Source organism: Balaenoptera musculus, chromosome 6 (assembly GCF_009873245.2).
Source record: "Balaenoptera musculus isolate JJ_BM4_2016_0621 chromosome 6, mBalMus1.pri.v3, whole genome shotgun sequence".
Classification (NCBI taxonomy): domain Eukaryota; kingdom Metazoa; phylum Chordata; class Mammalia; order Artiodactyla; family Balaenopteridae; genus Balaenoptera; species Balaenoptera musculus.
In genome coordinates this window covers 98783361-98808525 of record NC_045790.1, presented here as the reverse complement: position 1 = coordinate 98808525, position 25165 = coordinate 98783361, and the positions used below count along the sequence as shown (strand labels likewise).

General features: G+C 44.6%; 2 protein-coding genes across 6 annotated transcripts in view; one reads left to right on the top strand and one right to left on the bottom strand.

The window, feature by feature from the left end:
• Window positions 1-25165, top strand: part of ASTN2 (astrotactin 2) — a 902613-nt gene that overhangs the window by 678937 nt on the left and 198511 nt on the right. The gene's annotated exons all lie outside the window — the stretch shown is intronic.
• Window positions 3048-14906, bottom strand: TRIM32 (tripartite motif containing 32). Of its 4 annotated transcripts, none has more exons than XM_036855710.1 (2): window positions 14832-14906; window positions 3048-6817 (listed from the first exon to the last, which is right to left on the bottom strand). In XM_036855710.1, the coding sequence occupies exon 2, from the start codon at window positions 6735-6737 to the stop codon at window positions 4776-4778; it is 1962 nt and encodes a 653-aa protein (XP_036711605.1). In that variant the 5' UTR covers window positions 6738-6817; window positions 14832-14906; the 3' UTR covers window positions 3048-4775. The 4 variants fall into 4 exon arrangements, with proteins under 4 accessions (XP_036711605.1, XP_036711606.1, XP_036711608.1 ...); XM_036855711.1 differs by having other exon boundaries at window positions 3048-6814; window positions 14832-14890; XM_036855713.1 differs by lacking the exon at window positions 14832-14906 and adding an exon at window positions 14535-14611 and having other exon boundaries at window positions 3048-6814.

Sequence of the window (25165 nt, the reverse complement as noted above, 5' to 3'; positions counted from 1 at the left end):
AATGACTCAGTGGTCATAGAACTACTAAGTGGAGGAACCAAGACTGAACTCGCCACCAACCCATCCCCACCCCGCCCCATGCTTACAAAGCCCAAGTTTTAACTACAATATGTTATATTACCTCCACCTGACAATGAGATTTAAGGCTTATTTTAAATTGTGTAATTATTTGGGTTAATGAATGTTGACCTGGAGGGAAAAATCCCTTTATGCTAGCCATCTATAGGAATAGCTAAACATGCATGTTTCTGCCAAAAGTCAAGATGCCATCCTAATTACTTTAATCAAATAATTAGCCTTTAGGTTTTATGTGCAGCTTTCCTAGTGGGATACATTGCTGTGAAAGTTTTGCCTCTGCCCCTCCGGCAATCCCACTCTTCTTCCGATAGGCTTTTTAATTAAGAAGCTGAGCAGTGTGGTTGAATCACCAATGCAGGTCTGAAATCTCCCCCAGTGTTAACATGAAAAATTTGCATCAGTTCACCAAGAGGGAAAGGAGGTCTTTGCCCCCTACAGTGGAAATCACATTTTCTGGGCACGTCACATTTTCTGAATTAGGTCCTTTTATATAACTATCCCATTAGTATATTTTATTTCTCACAACAGCCCTTTAAAACGTAAACTGTCATTTCCTTTTACAAGATGAGGAAACAGTAGCTCAAAAGAGTGGCAGTAGTTCGCAAGTGGCCCAAGGTCACAATAGTTGGGGTAGAGTAAGCAATTGGACCAAGCTGGGGCTGATTACGAAGTACAGGTTCTTTCTACTACTCTAATGTAAACACAATAAAATTACAGCAAAATTATGCAAAAACATTGGGGGAAAACTCAACCACAATTCTATTTGGTAAAATAATTAAAATCATAGAGCTAGAAAGGATTTTAGTGATGATCTAACCCAACTTTCTTATCTTATAGACAGGGAAACCGATGCAGAGGTATGGTGATCATCTGAGGCCACATAGCTAGTAAAGAGTTAGAGCTGTGATTCAGATCCAGACCAAGCCCAGTGGCTTTCCCACTAGAATGCATTGCCAGTCCCAGAGCTGCCTAACTTCAGACTTAGTCAGAGTACCATGAGTATTAATGATATCGACAAGATACAGCCAAAGTTCTGGAGTGTAAGTATTTTGCTAAACACCCTCCTGCCTTACCACGGCCTGCTTGTAAAATTCATCCAGGCATCTGCTGTTTCTTACCTGTGATTTGTTTTGTGATCCCTTGAGGAGCTGCACGTCCTGAGTGCAAATCAGCAGCCTAGTCAGGTATAAGGTAGAGCCCTGAGTTTCATACTAGACTTTGCCTTCCATTTCCCTCCTATAGAGCTGGGTAACACTTCACTTTTAAGAAGCCATTAATTAGTACTAGACTAAAAGTACAACTGCTTTAAGCATTACTTGTCTTACCCACAGGAACACAGACTCAAGCCAAGTTTATCCTGCTGATTGGAATAATGGAGTGGCCGTCTGTGGACGTATCTCAGGCTGCAGTGCACATTGGGATTGACCCTCACAATCATCCACATGGTGCCTATTCCTGGCTTTTGAGGAAGCCCAGGGCAATGGAATACAATTCCAAATACTTTAGAAAGACTGTGAAATAACTTACGAGAAAGTAAACACATTAATATTACTTACCATTTTTAAAAATTTTCTGAGCACCTGGCATAGTACTGGGCTCACAGTAGGTACTCAATATTGAATGAATCATTGCTCCAAAACCTTAAATTCTATATAATTACTCAGAATGATAAAGGAAAGCAGGGAGTTAATGAACCTATAAGTCATTTGTCTGCCTTTATCTTTTAGCCAATGTGAGGGTGTTACTGGAGGGCCTACCATCACCAAGTCATATAAATAACAGCCAATTAAATAACTGAGGACATACTGTATATTAGGCACCATGCTATGTGCTCTTAGCTAGAGATTAAAGCTAACCCTCAATAAAGCTCAAATATATGGGCAAATAATTGCAACACAGTAAATTATATAATAATAGAAACATGAAATAGGTAGAGTGATAGTAAAAAGGAACAGGTGACCAGATTTATTTGAAGACTTACGGCTAATGGGAGGAAATGCCTGAGAAAGGTTTTGAGTGGCAAATAGGAACCTGTAACAATAGGAAAGATGGAAGGTATTATTCGGAGTGGTTGGACAACCTAACCCCACTCTTTGAACAACTCAATAGAAGAAGATAATAGCTCTCACTGATTGAGTATGCCAAGAACTGTAGCGGGTATTTTAACATTATCTCACATCTTACACCCATCATGGAGACAGGGATCACTTTCATCATTTTCCAGAAGAGGAAGGGGTAAGTGACTTGCCAATGGCCATATGGCTAATAAGATGGAACTGGAAGATAAGCAATGCTGTAGTGTAGTGGTTTTCAGAAAGTGTTCTGTAGATTCACGAGTTTTGCAATTGTACACAGGTTAGGTGAGGGGATAAGCCTGTTCTCCAGGCCCACAAGCCTGCTTCAACCAGTGCAGCTGCATTTTGATTTATTACATAATTGACTTGCATGTAAGACTTTATCTGAATAAAGGTATTACTGCTTAAAAAGAGAAAACAACAAAAAAGCAAAAAACTGCTATAACTGAGCAAATCAGTATCTTGAGGAGGCTATACTCTGCAATTTAGTCAACTTGGTAAATAACTGAAAAATTGACTGTACTCAGCACAGCCTAAAATATTCACATCAAAGGAACAAAAACATTCAGACCACATTTATTTCCATTCTGAGCCAGCAGATACCTGCTGCATTTGAAGGCCAAGGCATGAGTGTGGTTCAGAGATGGGGTAGACCTAAATGCTGAAGGCCAAGTGACAGCACTTCCTTCAAAAAGCATAGGCAGCTGGAGGTTTCCTGGCATTGTTTATGTCAAGCCAGCCCACAATGTTATATCCATATCTCTGCTGCGAACCTTGTGCCAAAGGCCTCGGCCGGCCACCGTTACTGCCTCAGCAAGTCCCCCACTGACAGCAAAGATAGATCTCCTGCTTCCAGGTGCTACCACGGATAAAGTGCCTCTAACAACTAGTGGAGTCATTTGTGATGCACTTTTAATTGGATCAATTTCCTCTCAATTATACAATCTTTAGAAATCAGATGCAATTTCATAATCAGAACATGGGGCTTTCTCCAGGTGAAAAGCACAAGACAGACCAGTTCAACATCATTTTAATTAGCTCCTTTCCTATCCTTTGGCAGCTATCACAAGAGAGGCCAAAAAAGCAACACCACCACCAAAAAAACAATTTTGAGTAGCTCGGCTTAGCAGATTTTGGCGTCTGTGAAAGCAAAGTAACAGTTTTTTGGCTTGCCGTCAGCCCTGCACCCAGAGTACAAGATATGTTGCTTGGTAAACACCAAAGCCTGAGGAACCCTGTCACAAAGTCCTTCACCCACTTCTCGGCTTCCTAAAAGCACAAGTTTCTTCCTTTGTTGAACTGTAACTATAAGGATAAAGCAGATGGTGGAGGCTGAGTTTAGAACAGGGTGTTGGTGACTGTAGACCTTGGGGGCTGATTCTGTACACGTGTATGTGCAAGTAAGTTTTGGATTATCTTTACATAATAGTGCTTTTTGCTGAATTTTGACCTAGGTAGATTCGTACTACTCTCAAAGAATGCAGTGTCAGACATGGAAGCAAAGCAGCAAGGTACAACTTATCCCTCCCCTCCCCTCCCCTCCCAAATTCCATATTTAATTAAAAGACATGAACACCAGAGATGAAGAAACAATTATCAATTAGTTAATGCTTGATAGAGGAATGGAAATAAATCCCCAAACCAAATATTATGCACTGACTTGAGGAAAATACAGAATAAGGACCAAACAATTTTGCTTTAGCAATGAAAATGAGATGTGTCCACCTCCCCACTTTGTAGGCCCTGGCCCGTGTAGTACAGTTCCACAGACAACTCTTAGCACAGGGCAGTGGAGAGAGGTAATATGAAAAATGATGTGCTCTAGAGACTATTCAAGAATGTTTGCTGACTATATTAGCATTTATTTTTGTTTATTTCCAACGTCCTATGCTTTGGCATAATTCCAATCCACATGCTCCTTTAAGAGGCAAGCGATTTGCAGGCTAAAGCCTTCGACACCAACGAGGGTCAATCCATTCTCTGTCACACCTGCAATTACAGACCAATCCAAAATGGCACAAAACCCCCAGAGCCAAGAGGTACTGCTTCCCAAAGGGACTATATAGCTCCCATGGTGGCACTAAATGAACGGTCTTTCACTGGTAAAGGTGGTCAGACCTGAGACATCATGCCACAGGAATATGATGTCCGAAGTGTCACTGAAAGGTAGAGTAGATCCCACTAAATGCATGCACACTAAATGCAGCAGAGTTGAAGAGAAAGTGTCACAGACGGAGCATGTTATAATAGGAAGGAAATAATGGACCAGAGTTATCAAAGCCAAAAGAGAGGAAAATCAACGAGGATTCAGTACACGGGGAAATTTCAAATACAGGGGAAAGAGGCTCTCTACTGAAGCCTTAGAAGTGCCTAAGTTCTAATTAAACATCAGCTAACCTCATATCATGTGTCCTATTTGGGGTAATGCATCTGTTAAAGCTCTAAACCTAGGCGAGGAAATAATGCAAATGAAACACACTAGAAGACAGAGCTTCTAAACTTCTAGGACTAGCCAGCTGGAATCAGGACACGGGCCAAGTCTACACTATAGTACCACCAACAACCAAGGAACAGGGAAGGGAGGTTGGTTGGGGAGCAGAAGAAACTGCCATTTCCCAGCCCCTAAGGGGTAGAATATCTCCTCAGATGGTAGCTGTAAATCTTGATGCAATGATCCCAACAGTCCAAGACCAGCAGCTGCCCCTTAGGTGTGAGGGCGATGCCCACGGGACAGGTGAGCCCCTCTCGAATAAGGACACTATAGCCCCCACCCTTAGGAAAGTGGAGAATTTCCTTGCGACTGCTGTCAGCCACGATGAGATCACCACGGGCATCCACACACATGCCAGCAATGCAGCGGAAATCCTCGTTCTCTGAGAAGAAGTGGCTAATCTGGCGACCCAGCTGCCCATCAGGGCCCACAGAGCCAATGGAGAAGCCGCCCTCCAGGTGGTGCTCGTTCTGCCGATTCTCCAGATTGAGGCCCAAGCCCTGGGTGAAGTAGACTGTGCCTTCAGCGTCACAGGTGACAAACTTGGGCCGCACAGCACTGCAGAGGCAGCTGTATTTGACCACCCCTGCCCCTCGGTCAACGGTGAAGCACCAGAGCTTTCCACCTTCCACATCAGTTACCACAAATTGGCCAGATGGAAGGGCTGTGATGCCCCAGGGTTTGCTCAGCTGGCTCCTGTGACAGGCCACGCAGTGGCCATCCGAGGTGTACACCTTGAGGGAGTTGTCATAGCTGTCAGTCACACCAATCAGCCCATGGCAGTTCATGGCAACTGAGAGAGGAGTGAGATTGGGCAAGTCGGCCCCAAGGAAGCTCAGCACAAAGCTATCAATGCCACTGGGGCTGCGGCGGATCTCCTTCAAAAAGCCTTTGCGGGTAAAGACTTGTATACGGTAGTTGCCACGGTCAGCAACCAGCACTTCGCCTTGACTGGTCACGTAGAGACTGACCGGAAGGTTGAACATGCCTGGAGTGCTGCCTTTGGCCCCCATCTTCTTGAGGAAGAGGCACTGCTGGATGTTGGCGGCTGTGTCAGAACCCCGCTGCTTAGCAGGCGAGGCCCTAGGGCTGGCAACCACTTCCTCAGGGCTCATGTCCATCTCTCTAAATGTAACAGAGGATGAGGCAGCAGAGGCTGCAGCCTCCATGGCCCAGGAGTCTTCCATGTTGACCGTCCGCGGCTTCTTAGCGGCCTGCCCGATCTGGAGGGGGCCGACATGGCCGACCTTAAGGAGCTCCACATCCTGCAGGGTGAGCTCCCGGGGCAGGCTGGCAGTGAGCTCCGGCTCCTCCTCATCGGCTGTCTCTTCCAGTAGTGCTACGTCTGCCTGCTTGATCTTGGCCAAGAAGTAGTCACAGCGAGACACAGCCTGCACCTCGGCGATGTTCAGCAGGTAACTCTGCTCCTCTACCACTTGACTATTAGACTTTTCAACCTCAGCCAGAGAGCCGGTGAAGAACTTCCGAGAGCGAGCCAGCTCCTCCTGGACCCTGCGCTCCTCGTGCCCATACTCCTGGAGGACTGCTCTATACCTTGCCTGAAGGTCCTTGGAGACTCCTTCCAAGGCTACCTTCCGGCGCTGCAGCTCCCCCATAAGCTCCCGCAGACGGGCCAACTTCTCTCCAAAGTCCCGACGCCGCTCCTCAGCTGCTTCTTTGACAGGGAGTGTGCAGTGGCCAGGAGGCTGGTGGTCCGCCTCCCGGCAGGGCTCACATAACACCACGCTGCAGCTTCGGCAGAACTGCCGGGGCAGCCGCCGCCCGCACGAGCGGCACATGAGCAGCCCCACGGCCTCACTGAGCCCAGCCGTGTCAATGATCTTCAGCACCGTCAGGTTGTCCGTCAGCTGGGTCAGGCTGGTTATGCGGGTAATCTTGCTGCAAAAGGGACAGCGGACACCATTGATGCTACTGGCCAGCAGCTTCTCCAGGCACTGGCGGCAGATGGTGTGGCCGCAGTGCAGGAGCTTGGGCCGCAGCTGCTCCTCTGTGAAGGACTCCATGCAGATGGGGCATTCCAGCACTTCCCGCAGGGCATCCAGGTTCAGGTGAGAAGCTGCCGCCGCAGCCATTGCTGTTGCTCTGAGGGGGCCTGCTAGCACAGCCCAGGACTGAACGGCTTAGTGTCCATGCTCCAGAGGGTTGAACCCTGCTAAAGAGAAAAGGAAGCCATTATTCCACTGCCTCTACGAGTTAAATCACTCAAGAAACATTTAGACAATGGCTGCCATCACTCAGTTCAGTCACTGACTGGTTTCGAAAGGTAAATTGGGGAATGATTATAAGAAGTCTTCAGAGCCAAAGTGAGACCTTGGAACTTCATTCTGATGAACACAGAGAAACAATGCATGTTTTGGAGCCGGGAACTAATATGATCAAAGCCTTGAATGGAGTGGGGGGAAAGGCAGAGAAACTAGTTCGGAAGATACTGCAAAACTGCCTGGCGAAAGTTACAGGGAGCCTGAACTAGGGAGCAGGTGGTGGAAATGGAAAGAAGATGCATTTGAGCAATATTCCATAAGTACGATCACTAAGATTTGTTAGCTGAGTGGATTGGGGTGGGGAAGTGGTAGAGCTAAGATATCCAAAGACTCAAGCCCGGATGATTTGAGAAATGGTAGTCCCTTATCAGGGACTTAGTTTTGGCCTGAAATACCCCCTCCTACAAGCAGTACATGCCATGAATTCTCCCACCCTCCTCGATCCACATATGCTCATGAAGTAGAACCACAGAGGTCTCAGTGCTCTCTCTGCAGCCTTATGTCAATGTCAATTTATACCCCAAAATAAGAATGAATAGATCTAGCAAGGTGAGGCACAAGGATAAATTCAGCCCTTCTTAAATGCAAATCCTACAGCTGCACCTGTGCAGTCTTGTGATCTGCAGATGGTCAACCATCGAGAAGGAGGAGGAGGAAGACCAGTTAGCCTGGTTTTAAGGGCAATGCAGCAAGCGGAGAAAAGCTTTGCAAATGTCGTTAATGCTTTCTCCACCCATATAGAAGAAGGGGAGTCAGCGCGGAGATACGTGTTACAAATTTCCCCATATTTAGCTTCGTATCACAGTCTGACAGATATTCGGGAGCAGACATGCACAATCTGTCTAAAGTCAATCCAACCTCCCTGAAATCCCACTTTCCTTCTACTGGAAAGGAAAGAGTACACATCTAGTGCTTACTGTGTGCTAGATACCATGCTAGATGCTCCATATACTTAATCTCATTTAATACTCATAATGACCCTATGATGTAGGTACTATTTTCATTATCCTATTTTACAGATGAGGAAGCGAAGGCTCAGAAAAACTGGCTCAAGGTCACATGGTGCAAACACGGTAGAACCACGCAGTACAGATATCTTTAACTTTATTTAACCCAACATTACTTCAAGCTTTTTTTTTTCCCCATCATACAACACTTACCGTACTCTGAGAAATGCTGCCTAACAGCAAAGAATTGTCTCCACAATTAAGAAAGAATAACGAGATTTAGCTGCTCTAGAGTGGGTTAGATTGATTTATTAGCTGAGTGACCCACTCCCACACACCAGCCTGGCAACCTCTTATGATTCAAATCCATGCCTCAACAAAATAACACATTACCACATACCATGAACCTAAAAGGTCTCATGGGACTCTCCGAAGCTGTGAATGCTGAATGCTTAAATGTCATGGGTCTGGCTGCAATCGTATAGAAACACTGATAGAAACCTCAACTCAGGATCCATGCAAACCTCCTCAATTCCAAACCAATAGCTTCAGTTCTCTCTTCCATCATCTGGGACAACAGACTGAGGGCAACATTTGGTATCTGGATCCAGAGCATGTTACTTTACAGTGCACAGGGACATCTGTTCTTCTCAGAACTGGCACTGCAGATCAGCTAATTAAACAAGTCTGCCAACTTGTAAAAATACCAGCAAATTCTTTCTCCAGTGTTCTGGAATATCATACCACCTCCTTCAATTAAAAAGCTTCCTGCCTCCCTGTTTAAGCCATCCACTTTAAAAAATGAATTTACTATGCCCACGCCCATTCCCCAAAATATCTCAGCTGTATGCCGCTTCACTAGGCTCTCTGAGGCAAAAGAGAATATCAAGGATTCCTTTCCTAAAGCTGCCATGCTTTGCCAGGAAACATGAGGTCCCATCACTAAAGCGTCAGGCGTGGAGATAGCTGTGTATCAGGCTAGGCTCCTGCTGAAAGTGGTGTTCCCAGGTTGTAGAAATGGGAGACATGGTTCAGGCCTTTCCTAGGTCTGAGGCTATGTGGCCGGCAGATACAGCCCCTCTCTTCCAGAAGGATACAGCTGGTCATTACTGTTAACACCGAGAAGGATTCAGGTGGAAAGTCAATTTGAAACTCAGTTTCCCTTGAAAAGACGTATGTGTGAAAGGAATTGTCTTATCATCCCAAGTCTTTAAGTTAGCTGCCCGTTTTCTGCCAGCTATAAAATCTAAAACCAATCAGAATGAACCCCCAACATGTTATTTACAATTTTGGCTGCCTCCCTGATACTTTGAACGTATTTCCTGTTGTGCACTTTGTACTGTCAACTCTTGACCCCTCACCTCAGCTTACTGCCCCCCCCCCCACCAATTTCTTTGATCTCATGATTAGTACTGCACACCCCATACTGATACTAGCCCAGCTCTGATTCAGCTTCAGATGAGAATCTACCCCCTTAAGCTGTGTTTGCTCCAGCTGCCCTAAGACTCAGGATAATTCTATAGTCATACCCTAGCCTGATCTAGCTGCTTCTGGCACCACTAGGCTTTCCCCAGTCTATGACATAAATAACAAGGGTAGCAGAACAAAAACAAAAACCCATGAACCTTGAAGTCAGACAGAACTGGGATCAAATCAGCATGTCATTTACAAGTTGTGGGACAGGAAGCAAGTTATTTAATCTCACTAAACCTGTTTTCTTACTTTATAGAAAGGTTACTGTGATGATAATTTCTTACTTTATGAAACGGTTACTGTGATAATAATCCATAGAAAGTGCTTAGTCTGGAAACTGGTAGGTATGCAATGAAAAACTGCTATTTATCATAATTTTAGTAACAATCAGGAACAGCATTAACATTCTAACAACTAGTACTAGTATTAACAAAGCATTTAGTTTACAAACTGCATTTGAAAGGATGAAGAATCTTTCCTTCTATGGCATATAAAGGCACAAAGATTAATAAAGAACCTGTCAGCTTTGAAGGAATTTGATTGAGGACACTAGATATCCATGTTAGAAACTGGCAAATGAATTCACAACTTCTCTTGTTCAGAAAATACCAAGAGGGCCATAAAAGTAGTTATGCAATAAAAAACAGATTTTAGTAGTAGCAGGAGTAGCAGCAGTGGTGGCGGTGGCTACCACCCAGCCAGTGAGAAGGAATGAACAGGCACTTTTCGAAAGGCAGACAGTACCCAAGATACCAGATAATACACTTCAAAAATTAAAATTCTGAACCTTCCCTGGAGATTGTTTTATCTGTTCTCAAAATCAAAGGATTAGAGATGACCTAAGGTTTCAAATTGCCATCCAGTGGTTGAATCCCCACCATGGGATAGTTCTCTAGATGTCTCTATTCCCTAAACCTGTTAGCCCCTTGGGGGGCTTAAGCTATGAGCAAAACTGCAGGACTTTAAGAAATTAATTAAACAACAAATCTTTACTGAGCACCTACTATGAGTCCAGCCCCATGAAAACACTGGAGATATAATTTTGAGCAAAAACAGACAGGAACAGAGTTCTTCACATAAAAACTAGAAAACATGTGAAACAGCACCTACATTTCCTTTCACAAGACATAAAAGTCCATCCTACTTCTGATACAGTCCCCTGGTTTGACTGGGTTTTTCCCAAGGCTTATCACATTTCCTTTCATGACAGCTTTCTAAACTTTGTTTATTCCTCCAGCATTTGAATGGAATGCGAAGCAAGTGCATAACCATCTCCCTGCCACCAATGGTCACTCTCCAGGAGTGGCTAGCAGGGCTGATTTTAAGAAAGTCAGTGAGGTCCTCATCTGACACTCACCCAGTTCTGTGTGTGGGAGAGGATTCTTAACGTTACATTACTCAGGGCATTTAAGGTACCTGCCAACAGCTAAGATAAACTCTGCAAGTAGGGGCTCATCGGGAAACGCAGGCATGACCCCAAAGCTGTACCACTGTGGGGCACACAAAACAACCCAGAAGGGCATGTTTGTAGCGAAAAAAAACCTTTAGCTAGAACTCTAAATCAATAATAGAGTTTGCTGGAAAAAACAAAAAAAACACTTGTCTGTCCTCTGTCTTCCTCCAAAACTGCAGGACCTAGAAAGGATCCCCTGAATCTTCCACAAACATGTGCAATGCTGCCAATAAGACTCAAAGAATATAGGACAAGGGGAAAATCAGCAGTCTTCTTGGGGGACTTCCAACTGATCTTGACCCACCCAACTCTCAGTTCCATTCTCTGCATACAGCATATGCACATTTAACCATGAGCTTTTGATTAAAGGATCAGGAAGCAGATCCTGGGAAAGGTACAAGAGGGGATGGGAATTTGGGGGAGACCAGTGGGGGCTGCTTAGGTTCAATGAAATTTGGCAAAGCAATACTCAGTCCCCTTCCAGCCTCACCATCCTCTCATAATTGCTACCTCTCATAAAACTGCGATTTACTGAATGTCAGGCACCTTTTACACATTACCTCTTATTCTCATAATAACTATGTGAAGTATGTTTTATTCCTCTTTATACATAAGGAAACTAGGCTCAAAGAAAAGCAACCTGTCCAAGGTCTCAAAGCTGCTAAGTAGTAGAAGTGAGATTCAAATCCAGGTGTGTCAACTCCCAGCCATAAAACCACAGCCACGCAAAAGGTGTATTATAGTTTCCTAGCTGATTAGGCTACCATTAGCTCTAGGCACTCTGGCTGAGAGGCTGGTACAGGTACCTAGGAATGGGTTTTTCATCTGATTGTTCCACTAGAAGAACCTACTGGAGGTAGTGTCACAGAGGCAGCACATCCGTGTGCATGACAATGATCCACTTCAAGGGCCTTGTAAACTTTTGACCGCCAAGCGCTCTCCAGACCTGAGTGTATGGGCTCTTAAGTATTGAAAAAGCCTTTCTACTAAAACTAGTATAACGTAACTTATGAGTCAGACAGATCTGGGCTCACATCCCTGCTTTGCAACTTGCTACGGAGCCTTCGGTAAATCATTTAACCTATTAGTTTTCTCATCTGTAAAATGTAGAAGAGCACCTAGATTATTAGCAGGATCATTGGCAGGATTAACTGAGATAATGCACACAATAAGCACTCAATAAATGGTAGCTATTCTTGTTTTCAAGAGATTGAAGCTGATAAGGGCAAGTACTTGTCCAAGATCACCTAGTAAATTAGCAGCAGAGGAAAGATTTTGAACTTTAAGCCTCTGATTCCCAGGCTGATTCCATTTCCATTACATATCTTCCTTAGGGCTGTGTGTGGATATTCCAGCTAAGTCTCTGGCCTTCTGATCCAGTCCTACTATGTTTCTGAGCTGGTCTCAGCAATGCTATAGCTAGTCCTGGAGTTGACAGAGCAAATGCTGTCATTCTTTTCCAAGGGAAAGAAGCCCACAAGAGATCATTCAGAACAGGAGTTACTTTCCAGAGTATGGATGCCTTCAGCCTCCATCCCTGCTATGAAGTGTTTTTTCAAGCCAGTGGCCTCTATACCTCACCCTCTAGTCTCCTGCACCTCATCCTGCCTGCTAACCTCAAGATCCTCTCCTTATCTACCCACTGGTCCTGGTCTAAGAGCAAATCAAGAACAAAGTCCAGGGCTACTCCCTACCTAATCAGATGGATTTATTCCCTTTACAGTTCAATATGATACTCAGCGATACTCACTGGGCCATCCTTTCATTAGAGGGGAATGGGCTGAGATAGATAGTAAGACCAGGCAGGCCCCAGCAAAGAAAAAGCAAGGGAAGAGAGAATATACAGGATTCCAGAGATCTGAATATGAAGCTACCTTTGCCATCTCTAGCTATGGAACCTTAGACAAGTCACTGCCTAAGCCTTAGTCTCCTTATGGGTAAAACTGGATATTGTAGCACCTACTTAGTAGGGCTGTTATGAAAATGAGTAAGAAAGTAGATATGAAAATGAAATTATTACTGAATGTTGAGCATTTACTATGCACCAGACACGAAGCACTCTGATCTACTTCACTGAGTCGTCACAATAATCTGTGATGTAGGTCCTGTTATTAACCCCATTTTGCAGGTGAAGAGCCAGGTACAGGAAGGCTCAGTAACTCATTCAGGACAGAGCCGAGATCGGAATCCGGGATATCGGACTCTGGTGCAGAGTTCAACTTTGGCACTACTGACATTCTGGACCCGATACTTCTTTGTTGTGAGGACTGTTCCGTGCGCTGTAGGGTGTTTAACAGCGTCCCTGGTGTCACTTACGGGAGGCCAGTAGTCCTCCCCGCCCCGACTATAACAGCCACAAATGGCTCCAGACATTGCCAGGTGTCCCCTGGGGGACAAAACCACTGCCAGTTAGGAACCATTTCTTTAGAACTTGGCCCAGGACTAAATGCTCAATGCATCTGAGATCCCCTTTTCTTGTCTCTCTCCCAGTTCCAACACCTCATGTGGGATTAATCCAATCTACTTATATCACTGATAAGGAAAATAAGACGTGAGATCATGTTCCACTCATCCCCTGGAAGTCTCACACACTCACTAGCTGTCACCACAGCTTGAAGGGACAGGCAAAGGCGGGGCTGGGACAGATGACCTGGAAGAGCCTCCTGCTTTATGATTCCACTGACCGCTCTCTTTCCCCCCCCCGAAGCCTACCACTTTCAGCAGGTCTGGGGTTCAGAGTGGAGTCAGTGGTTGTACCACGGCTGCCTCATGATAAGGGATCTCTGGCTAATAATTGAGGGAGGTTCTGCCCCTCACAGGCAAAGTCAGGCTCCTTCAGGAGTCCTGAGCTCAAAGACTTACAACTTTCTTGCTGGACCCCTGAACTCTGCTCAACTCCATACACTCATATACAGTTTCATACATTACTTCTAGGTCTCTGGGTCCCTAGAATTCCCTTTGCTTCCCATGCAGAGACTTCAGGAGAATTCCTTTAGCGGCCCAAGACACCCATCCACGACTCTATTCAGTCTCTTAATTCTACAGTCCAATCAGTACCTCTCCACCCCACCGTTCAACCCTTCCTGAATCCCATTCCCAACTCTCCTACAATACGGAATTCCAGCCTTTTGGGCTCTACCCTGCCAGCCTCACCAGTTGCTCACTCATGTGCCCTGAATCGCTCTGACACAGATCCTTTAATCTCTGTTTCCAAACCTCTGCAGCCTTCAGCCCTGCACCACAGTTTAACACCCCAGTCCCACACCTCACATGTGTGCCCTCCCTCAAGCTGAGCCTCCACCCCCTGCATGCCATCAGGAATCCTGCCCCGCCCTCAAGCCCTGCTCCTTCCTCTTTTGCCCACCCGTGTCTTCTGTCGCTTCAAGCCTTAGCTAGGTCTCTTCTTTTTGCCGACCAGATACTGCTTCCCACTGATTCCCGCACGAACTCAGCCCCTCATTCTTCCCCAGATTCCACTCGGGAAAACGCTTCCTCCTCAGCCATGAGGATAGCCCCGGACCCTGCTCCCTCTGACCTCAGATCTCGCCCCCCGCCCCAAAGCCTAGTGCCCCCAGACTCCCTCAAACCTCCTTAGATTCTGCACCCCAAACCTCACCAAGCCTCCCCCATTCCTTCATATGTCCGAGACTCTGCAACCCTGGTCCCTCCAAGGCCTTCAGATCCCCTCCCGTCTCCCAGATGCTGCACCCGTCTCTCCTCAGGGCCCCACATTACCTCATACCTCCCGAGATGCTGCACCGCGACTCTTCTCAGAGTCCCTCGCTCCCCTCCCCGGCCGCATTTCCTCCGAGCTCCTCAGCCCCTTCTCGGACCCCCGCCGCCTCCCGAGCCTGCCCCCGCGCAGCCCCACCCCCACCCCGGTCCCACTCCTCAGATCCGGTCCCCCAGACCCTGCCATTCTGGCGTGGACCGGCCGCTGCACACCGGCACAGTCCCCCGCGCCGCTCGGCAGCCACCGCCCGCGACTCCGGCCTCGGTCCCGCGTACCCCACCGTCCATCCCGCCCCCTACCTGACCGCCCGCGGCTCCGACGCGTCCACCGCTGCCAGCCCACCCGCCCGCCGCGCTCTGCGCACGCGCCAACGCGCGTCCCTTGGCGGGCGCCAATTCGCAGAGCCGCCTGTCCGTCACTGCGCCCCGCCCCCCCCGAGGCATGCTGGGGCTTGTAGGCAGCGGGGCTCGAGCTCGCGGCCCAGCAGCCGGGTGGCGGCGAGCCCTCTGGAAAGGGCGAGGTGTCTTGGGAACACGTAGTTCAGTTTTCTGTCCCCGTTGTACGGTTAAAGAAACTGAGGCCCAAGTTCGCTCAGCAAGTCGGGAGCTAAACCAGAACTCACGTGTCTGACTCCAATCTGTGTCAACCCCTTTGCTAAACCATGGCCTCCAGGAGTGTTCGTCAGCCAAGCCTTGGCACCTGTCAGAAAGGCCTCGCTCCACCTCAGCTTTGCCATCTGAGAAATGGGTCAAGGAGACAATACAACATCCACTCTCGGGCAAGCACAGAACCTGGACGCGCTTGGGAAGGTAGCGCTTCGGGCCCCTCAGTTCTCCGTGTGACACACCGCAGCAGCCTAGAGATAAGTTTATCTGATGAACAAATTGCTCTCGTGAAGGATTCTGACTCCTCCTCAGCTGGGAGGCCGACAGCGGAGGTAGATATGAGAGCACACTCTCCAGCCTCTGTCCCTGTAGATTGAAGCTACCCAGCAACCCAAAACCAAGTCTAGTTTTGGGGGAGCCAGGAGGGGTAAGAGTCTTCGCAGGTAAGAGATGGTCTAGCCTGTTGGCAGGCGCGGGCCCTGGGTCGTTTGGGGCCAACTACAGGCTCCTGCAGGTGACCATATAGTATAGCTTAGGAATAAGAAGGAGTTTGAAGGAGGATGGGCTTGAATTTGACATCCCGGGTAGACACTGTGACCCTTCACAACGATAAAACAACGAACAAAAACAATAGCGAAACTGGCCGGCTGCAGCTAAACACTTCACGTGCATAGTTCACTTAGTCTTCATAATGACCCTATGAGATAAGGAACTGATGCCGAGGTGACTGAATAACAGGGCCCCAAGTTGATAAGATTGGAACCTGATTCTGAGAACCCAGCCTCTTAACCTCTCGGCCCTTCTTTTTTTTTTTGGGCTGCACCATGGGGCATGAGGGATCTTAGTTCACCGACCAGGGATGGAACCTGTGCCCCCTGCAGTGGAAGCACGGAGTCTTAACCAAGGGACCGCCAGGGAAGTCCCTCTTTCTTTCTAAATGGAGATGAGGTTTGCTATAGGATTAACTGAGATTATTAATATATAGTGGTTTGCATTTAATGAAGGGTATGCTCACTGCCTGCCCAGCAGGTACTTGCAATTTGATGATTTCTCACAAAGCATATACCAGGCTGGACTTTAATTACCCACTTCCCTGCAGTTGTCACCAGTGGGCCGTGAACTCCCTGAAGGACACTGCCTGCTGGTTGTCATATCTGTTAGCATTGTGCCCAGCACGCAGAAGTTGCTGAGTGAGTCAGACTCAGAAATGTGACCTTAGGCAAATCACATCCCCTGTCTGACCTAGAGGTAGTCCAGCTGCGGAATGACTCAGTGGGGTCAATCGAATAAGAGCGGACCATTTTTTGAACGCCACCAATATACCAGACACTCCACAGATACTGTCCTATGTCACAATTAATCTTTTCAGCAATGATTCAAGTAGGCATCAGTAGCTTTATCTTAAAAAAAGAGGCAACCGAGGCTCAGCAAGATTAAATGGCTTGCCTACAGTCACCTTCTAGGAAGTGGCAGGGCTGGAGTACAAATCCAGGCCAGTTAGGCTCATGACATTCTCCAAACCGCCGTCCAAAGACTACCCACATTTTACGACACCAGCCATCTTTCTATTGATACTTTATTAAGTAAGGTTTGTTTTTAAGTCTCAAAAGAGAAGAGAGATGATATTTAGGAATTCAAGGAAAATGAGGCAAATGGTGCCTGTCATTATGACCACAGATCATGATCCTGTCAAGGCAAAGACCCTCAGATGATCTGTTCTGAGCAACATTGCCAGCGAAAAGGAGGGACTGCCCTCTGCCCTGGGTTTCAGCCATGTTGGAGACTTAGTGCAACCTGTTTCACCGGAATGGCAAGGAGCCTCTCTGGACAGAGGCCTGGGGTTCTTCTACCAACCACTGTGTTGCAGGTGGGGGAGATGCGAGAGTTACTGTCAAACTGTTTATTCCCAGCCTTGAGACCTCACTTATACCCCCTTCTTAGACAAGGTGGGGAGTTAGCACTCTGATGAAAACCACAGTTACAAGCCCAAAGTCTCAATTCAGGACTCATCATATTTTTTTACTGACCTTTCCCCTATCATAGGGAGGAGCTAATGGTACTCCTGACAGTCTGGGGATATAGTCCAATCATGCTTTCAAAAAACAACAACAACAACAAACCGTTTCTTTTCTCTTAAAAAAAAAATCTGTTTGCCTTAAAAAATGTTTAAATTACTTACCAGTTAAATTAATTACCATGCTTCCCACAAAAATCTCAGAGTAAAATAAACACCCTGGGAAAATGCACTTATTTTAATCCTGTGGCTTTGCATACCCTTGACACATTATTAGTTTTCCTCATAGACAGAGACATTTAAAAAATACTCTTTGTGGAGTACTTTATTCTTTATTCAGCATTTTACCATAACTTTTTTTTTTTTTTTTTCATTTAACATTTAAACCACCTGTATCAGTTTGCTTGGGCTGTTGTAACAAAGTGTCACAGACTGGGTGTTTTAAAACAGAAATTTATTCCCTCACAGTTCTGGAGGCTAGAAGTCTGAAATCAAGGTGGCAGTGGGGCAAGGCTTTCTGTGAAGTCTCTAGGGAGGATCCTTCCTTCTTCCAGGTTCGGTTGGCCCCAGGTGTTCCTTGGTTTATGGTAGCATAACTCCAATCTCTGCCTTCGGCTTCACATGGTCATTTTCTCCCTGTATGTCTCTGTCTTTCCATGGCATTCTCCTCTCTTTGTGTGTCTGTGTTGACTGAAAAAAATGCATAACCTAAAAGTTGAGAATTATATTTTATTTGGCGGACAATCTGGGGACTTAAGCCCAGAAGACAGCCTCTCAGATAGCTCTATGGGACTGCTCCCAAGAGGTAAGGGAGGAGCCAGGATATGTAGGAGTTTTGCAACCAAAACCAGGTAATCTGAACATCAAAAGATTACTGTTAGTTAAAGAAAACCAGACTTTTCAAGTTAATGAATTTAGTGCTTTTTTTATTTATGAGAAGATGCAAGAGTCTGGGCTGATTGAAATCATTCCTTTGATATGCACCTTAACTATCTGGGGCCAGTATCCTGCTTGTCTCCATCCTGAATCCCCTCAGGGTGCACAGGTGGGGGTTTCTTCAGTGGCTGCTGGCTTGATGGTGCAACATTCTTTGTCTCCTGATACGGCAGGCAACATTTTGCATCCATACCCGTGTCTTCTTTTAAGGACACTGGTCCTATTAGATTATGACCTCTATGTTACCCAATTAAAATTCCAGTATGACTTCATCTTAACTAGTTGCATCTGCAACGACCCTATTTTTAAATAGAATCACATACTGACATACTGGGGGTTAGGATTTCAGCATATCTTTTGGGGGACACAGTTCAACCGATAACGTCCCCCTGTCAGCTAAGCATTGTTTTCTCCCTTTACAAATAAGATCTGTAGTTTAACCTCTCTTTCATTCCCTTTAAAATGGTGATAACAACAGCTAATTCACAACGTCGTTGGGAGCAGAATAAGATATGGGTGTTAAGCACTTACATATTAGGATATTGCCTAACATGCAGTAATGTCCATTGCATTGCTTTTATTAAGTTTGCTTATTAAGTCCACCATTGCGTGGTAGAGGGCTTCAGAGTCAGACAAACCTGGGTGGGAACCCCAGTTCCACCCACCTGGAAGGTTCGGGGACTAGATTAGAAGATGATTCGAAGTAATGCTTAGTAACTTGTTGCAGCTGACAAGCTGTGTAACCTTGGACAGCTTAATTAGCCTTTCTGTACTTCACTTTCCACCCCTGCAAAATGGGAATAATAGTAGTTATCTACCTCATAGCAATGTTGTAAATTTTAGATGATTTAATAGATGTTGTTTTTAGAGCACTTCCTGGAAAAGTGCTCTATGAATGATAGCTATTAGTGTCATTATTATTATTATTACTATTTTGACAAAATGTTCTCTTTTCCTTCTCATATTAGCAGCTGAATTCTGAGGAGAAAGATAAAGGTCTTGTTTATGGAAAATAGGATAGGAAATCTAAGGAGTTAAAACTCGAATGCATCCTAACCAAATTTGTCTGAGTCTGGAGATTTATAACTGCTAGCATTTCCATGAAATAATGGAAAATTATATCTGTCTATCTGTATTACTTAATCTAGCACAGAATAACAAATTACCCCCAAACTTTGTGCTTTGAAACAACACGCATTTCTTATCTCACAGGTTCTGTGAGTCAGGAATCTGAGCACACCTTAGCTAGATCTTCTACTTCATGGTCTCTCAAGAGGCTGCAATCAAGTTATTGGCCAGGGCTGGGGTCTCCCCTGAAAGTTTCAGGAAGGAGCGGTTTCCAAGATCACTTAGGTCGTTGTTGGCAGGTTTCAGTTCTTAAAGGGCTGTCGGACTGAAGGCTTCATTTCCTTGCTGGCTTTTGGCTGGAAACTGCCTTCAGGTCCTTGCCACAGGAGCTATTCCAGGACAGCTTGTTTCAGCAAAACCAGCAAGAGAGAGGTCACAGCCTTTTGTCTGTTGGTTAAAAGCAAGTTACTCAAGTGGAAGAGATTATAACAGACAGTGTGTATCAGGAGGTAAGATCATCACAGGCTGGTTTCGAGGCTCCATCCCTCCCACCCACCTTCCCCCTCTCCCTCTCCCCACTTCCTCCCTCCTTTCTCTTCTCCCTCCCTTGGTCTTTCATGCTGCTTGTGTACATATCTATGTACATCTTACATAGATATCTTATCTTATCTTACATCTGTCTGTCTGTCATTTGTCTACTTTCTGTTGAAACTCTGACTCCAATCTCTGTATGTCATACTCAATCCCTGTGGGTTTCTCAACCTAGCCTATACTTGATACTTAGTAAGTGCTCAGTAAATGTTTGAATTCTATTTAAATTTACAGCATAAAAGAGAATTTTTTAAAGTCAACTTTATCCATCACCTAATATAACCATTATATTGATTATATTTATGTAAATACTTACCAAGTTTCCTTTTAGTCTGTTCATGCATACTTGTGACCATGCTGGGTCTCCAACATTTTTTTTAAAATAAATATAAGGTTTTATCTTTTATTTACTTTATGGAAAAATGTTTGAAATCATATTTTTCTGGCCTTTATGGTTGTCAAACTGGCTATAAGAATTTGTCAAGTTGAAAGCTCATCTTTAAACATTTAACCATCACAAATAAAACTGCATAAATGTCCTTTGTGCTTTCTTTTGTTTGATTTATTTCCTTGTGCTGATATGGAAACAGCTGGTTTAGGATTTTGAATTTTTATTTCAGCATCATCACATTTACGTGCATTGGCCAGATCCAGTTTGTAGTGGTTTGAACTAGTGTGGATAGTCAAAGTGTTACCGAACCCAACTTTGGTCCGCTTGACCACAGGCAGTAAAGCCAATCTACTGACGCTGGGTTGTGGTGAAGCAAAGTGCAGCGTTTATTTCAGGGCACCAAGCAAAGGGTCCAGGTAGTTAGTGCTCAGAAGGCCCAAACTCCCCAGGGCGTTTCAGGGAAAGGTTTTTAAAGAAAGGGTGAAGGAGGGAGCTATCGGGTGTGTGATCAGCTTGTGGACAGTTTTCTAACTGGTTGCTGGTGAGGTAATCGGGAGTCAACATCATCAGCCTTCTGGTTCTAACCCACCTGGGGTCTCTGTGCTTCTGGGCAGCATATCGTTAACTTGTTCCACCTGGTGGGGGTTTCAGTGTCTGCAGAACAGCTCAAAGGATACGGCTCAGAATATTATCTGTAGACCTTGAGGAGGAACTAAAAGTACTGGAATTTGTTTAATGGCTAAATTATTATTATTTTGTCTTGCTTGGCTGTTTTCCTTTCTGCGTTTTCTCACTTCTCTGATTAAATTTACTCTTTGGAACTTGGAGAAGGCCTTAGGAGGCTAAAATTTTTATACAGATAAGAGGCAGGTGGAGGACATGGCGGGGTGGGGATGGAGTGGTGTCAGTTCTGGGAAGGCCCCATAGGATCCTGCCTGGTTACAAAAGGTCAGCAGTAATCAGACAGTGACTGAGCAGAGACTCGGTAAACGTTAGTGGCATTGAAGGCTTGCTCAGAGAACATTCCCTGTGCAGTGGCACCAACCTCAACTCGACTCAATGCGAAGTGAGGCTACTGGAAGCTTGGCCATGTGCTTCATTTCTCCTAAGCCCCACATATCAACCCCAGTCCAGATCTCCTGCCCTCTTGGCTCCAGGATTTCAGCAGCTTTCTCTTTATCGTGGCTACCATTACCCTGTCCATCCATCGGTGTTTTGTTTTTGTTGTTGTTGTTTTGCCCACACCACGTACCTTGTGGGATCTTAGTTCCTGGACCAGGGATTGAACCCAGGCCCTCGACAGTGAAAGCATGGAGTCCTAACCGCTGGACTGCCAGGGAATTCCCAGTTGAGATCTTTTAGGACTGGATGGCAGCAGACTAAGAGACAGTCTCCTTTCCCCAACAGGCCTCACCACCTCTACCCACATATTCTTTTCGTGTCACTGCTATCCATTATTCTAATTTAGTTTTCCCAAAGTAGGCAAATATTATTGCTTTTTAAAAAAATTGATATACAGTTATTTATAATGCATAAAATTGCATTATATGTTCTAAATTGCATTTAGAGGATACTGAAAATAAAGATGTATTTTTTTCCCCATATACAAATTTATAGACCATTGAATTCTATCCATGGGCTTAAGAAGCCCTGGCTGAAGTATACAGGCTGTCCCATGTACTTCCTATGGCATATATCAAAGGCACTTAATGTCTGATTTTTACTTTTAGTGAAGTTAAAGTTGATCAGCAGGTTCAGGTGCAGCGAGTCTGATCCATTCATTAGAATATCTCCCGTCAGCCTTTCTACTAATGGTTTTAGCATTCATCGATGATAGCTGTCTATATCTATTATTTTATTAGAGATTACAAAATGGTAATTTTCTGTCATCCTTCCTGCCTGTATTAAATGCAGTATTTCCATAAAGTAAATTGTGGTTACCCTGAAATCCAGTTCATGATAAAATCTTGACTACTACTTGATTCTTTTACCAGTTTTCAGAATAATGAGCTGGTCTCTTAGCCATCCCCAGTGATGAGCAATGAGCTTTTGTTTGTTTGTTTTTTTCCAGTTTGAGTTTTGGCTTTGGCTTTGGTTTTGGGTTTGATTTGAGGAATGTTATGAATTATAGGAAATTTGTTTATCTGGTCTATTTTAATCAATCACAGTAATTGTTCACTTTGTTCAATGTTAGGCCAGTGTGAGCCCCTCTAAACTGGTCTCCCTGTCCTTTTGAAATGACCACATTGGTCTTTGGCAGCTATCTCGCTTTTGGGCGCAGCAAGACTTCCCAGGCTCAGCTTGTACCATACCTATCCCAGACTTGGAATAAGGAATTTTTCCAAGAATCTTTTGTTCCTTTTAGGGGAAGATGATATTTAAAAACAAGAGTATGGGTGTTAAGGGTATTTATTGCTGTTAGGTTACCATTACTTCTAGGCTTTTTCAGTGGCCAGAGCTATGAAATGTTTATTTTTTTTTAAAGAGAAAAGCAGATCATTAGTGTATATGATTTCCAATAGAAATTTCAAGGTACAGAATTTTTCTTCTTTGACTTTATAAACATAAGAGATAAACAATTCAGGAATAATCTTAGTTCCTAATGACGGTAACATGGTGGCTTGTCTGCTATAGCCCACAGTATACACACAATAGTTTCAAAACAGCAATACCAGTATTACAACTAGCAGTAAGTCCATTAAATCTAGTTTAAGATTTATTTGCAGAACATTTTTTTTTCTTTGGACTGTTTCTCCCTAAGCATGTAAAATCAAAATACTGCATTTTAAAGCCTTTCAACATAATTATTTTCTCTGTGTAGTTATGCCAACACTTTGATATATAGCTGGATATATACATTTAAAGTTTGCATATAATTTGTAGAGATTGTATTATCTTTCTTTTTTTAAAAAAAATGATTTATTTTTTGGCTGCGTTGGGTCTTCGTTGCTGTGCGCGGGCTTTCTCTAGTTGTGGCGAGCGGGGGCTACTCTTCGTTGTGGTGCGTGGGCTTCTCATTGCGGTGGCTTCTCTTGTTGCGGGGCACTGGCTCTAGGCACGCGGGCTTCAGTAGTTGTGGCTCACGGGCTCAGTAGTTGTGTCATGCGGGCTCTAGAGCGCAGGCTCAGTAGTTATGGCGCACGGGCTTAGCTGCTCCACGGCATGTGGGATCTTCCCGGACCAGGGCTCGAACCCGTGTCCCCTGCATTGCCAGGCGGATTCTTAACCACTGTGCCACCAGGGAATTCCCTGTCTTTCTTTTTTGATTAAAAAATATTCTGTAAAAATTTGATGTGGTTCCAAAGCTAAAACTTATAAAGCAAGATTCACTAAAAAAATTCTGGGGGCTTCCCTGGTGGCGCAGTGGTTGAGAATCTGCCTGCCAATGCAGGGGACATGGGTTCGAGCCCTGGTCTGGGAAGATCCCACATGCCGCGGAACAACTGGGCCCGTGAGCCACAATTACTGAGCCTGCGCGTCTGGAGCCTGTGCTCCGCAACAAGAGAGGCCGCGATGGTGAGAGGCCCGTGCACCGCGATGAAGAGTGGTCCCCACTTGCCGCAACTAGAGAAAGCCCTCGCACAGAAACGAAGACTCAACACAGTCATAAATAAATAAATAAATAAATAAAAGAACGTGAATTTCTTTAAAAAAAAAAGAAAAAAAAAGCAAACTGGGCTATTCATTTCAGTAACAGTCAAGTGGTCTTAGTTTGCATTCAATAAAAATAAAAAAATAAAAAAATAAAAATAAATTAAAAAAAAAAATTCTGGCTTCAAGTTTTGTTCTCTTGACCCTATCTGCTCAATCTCCCAGTAGGTAACCATTTTTATTAGTTTTGGTTAATTGTTTCAGTGTTTCTTAATAGGTATTATACATATTATGTCTAACTCTTTACATATAGGTAGATATGATATAGATAGATATGATTACATCTTTTTGTATGTATGTGTCTATACTCCCTCTTCTTTCTTATACAAAAGAAAGCACTATAAATACTGTTCTGTATTTTCCATTTAATAAAACGTATTATGATTACTCCATATCACATATAAAGATTGCCCCAGTTCCTGTTAAGAATATAGACTCCACTGTGTGGATGCACCCTAGTCTTTTAACTAATTCTCTATTTATTGTCCATAAATTATTATTTAAGGGTCATGCTGTTTATCACTATGATGTAATGGGCAGAAGCAACAGGAATTGTACATTTGATTTTCAGAACTTATAACCTGAATCTCCAGCAAGATAACATAGTGGAGGCAGTTTAAGATAGTGGGAACGTGTTTAGAAGTAGGATAAGTCAAATTAGAAGTCTAATTCTCCCTGATTACACCTCTCTGAGCTTCCATTTCCTCAACTTTAAAATACGATAATGCAACCAGACTCTCATTGTTATGATTTATACAGAACAAACGAGACAATGTATGCAAGACAAATAATAGTACCTCTGGCCTGGAATATGTGCATGTAAAATCATAGCTATTATTAATATTAATTTTACTGATTTTCTCAGCGATAAGACAGAGAATCCCATATGGGTCTCAATCCTTTAATTTTTTTTTTTAATCTTTATTAGAGTATAGTTGCTTTACATTCAATTTAAATTTTTTTTAATTTAATTTTTTATTTTTGGCTGTGTTGGGTCTGCATTGTTGCGTGCAGGCTTTCTCTAGTTGTGGCGAGCAGGGGCTACTCTTCGTCATGCTGCGTGGGCTTCTCACTGCGGTGGCTTCTCTTGTTGCGGAGCACGGGCTCTAGGCGTTTGGGCTTCAGTAGTTGTGGCTCGCGGACTCTAGAGTGCAGACTCAGTAGTTGTGGTACACGGGCTTAGTTGGTATACGTCATCATGTGGGATCTTCCCGGACCAGGGATCGAACCCGTGTCCCTTGCATTGGCAGGTGGATTCCTAACCACTTCGCCACCAGGGAAGTCCCTCAGTCTTTATTTTAATTTTATTTCTATTTTCATTTAATTTGATCTTTTGATGGGTAGGCTCATTAGTCCCTTTTCCTGTCCCTAGAAGCA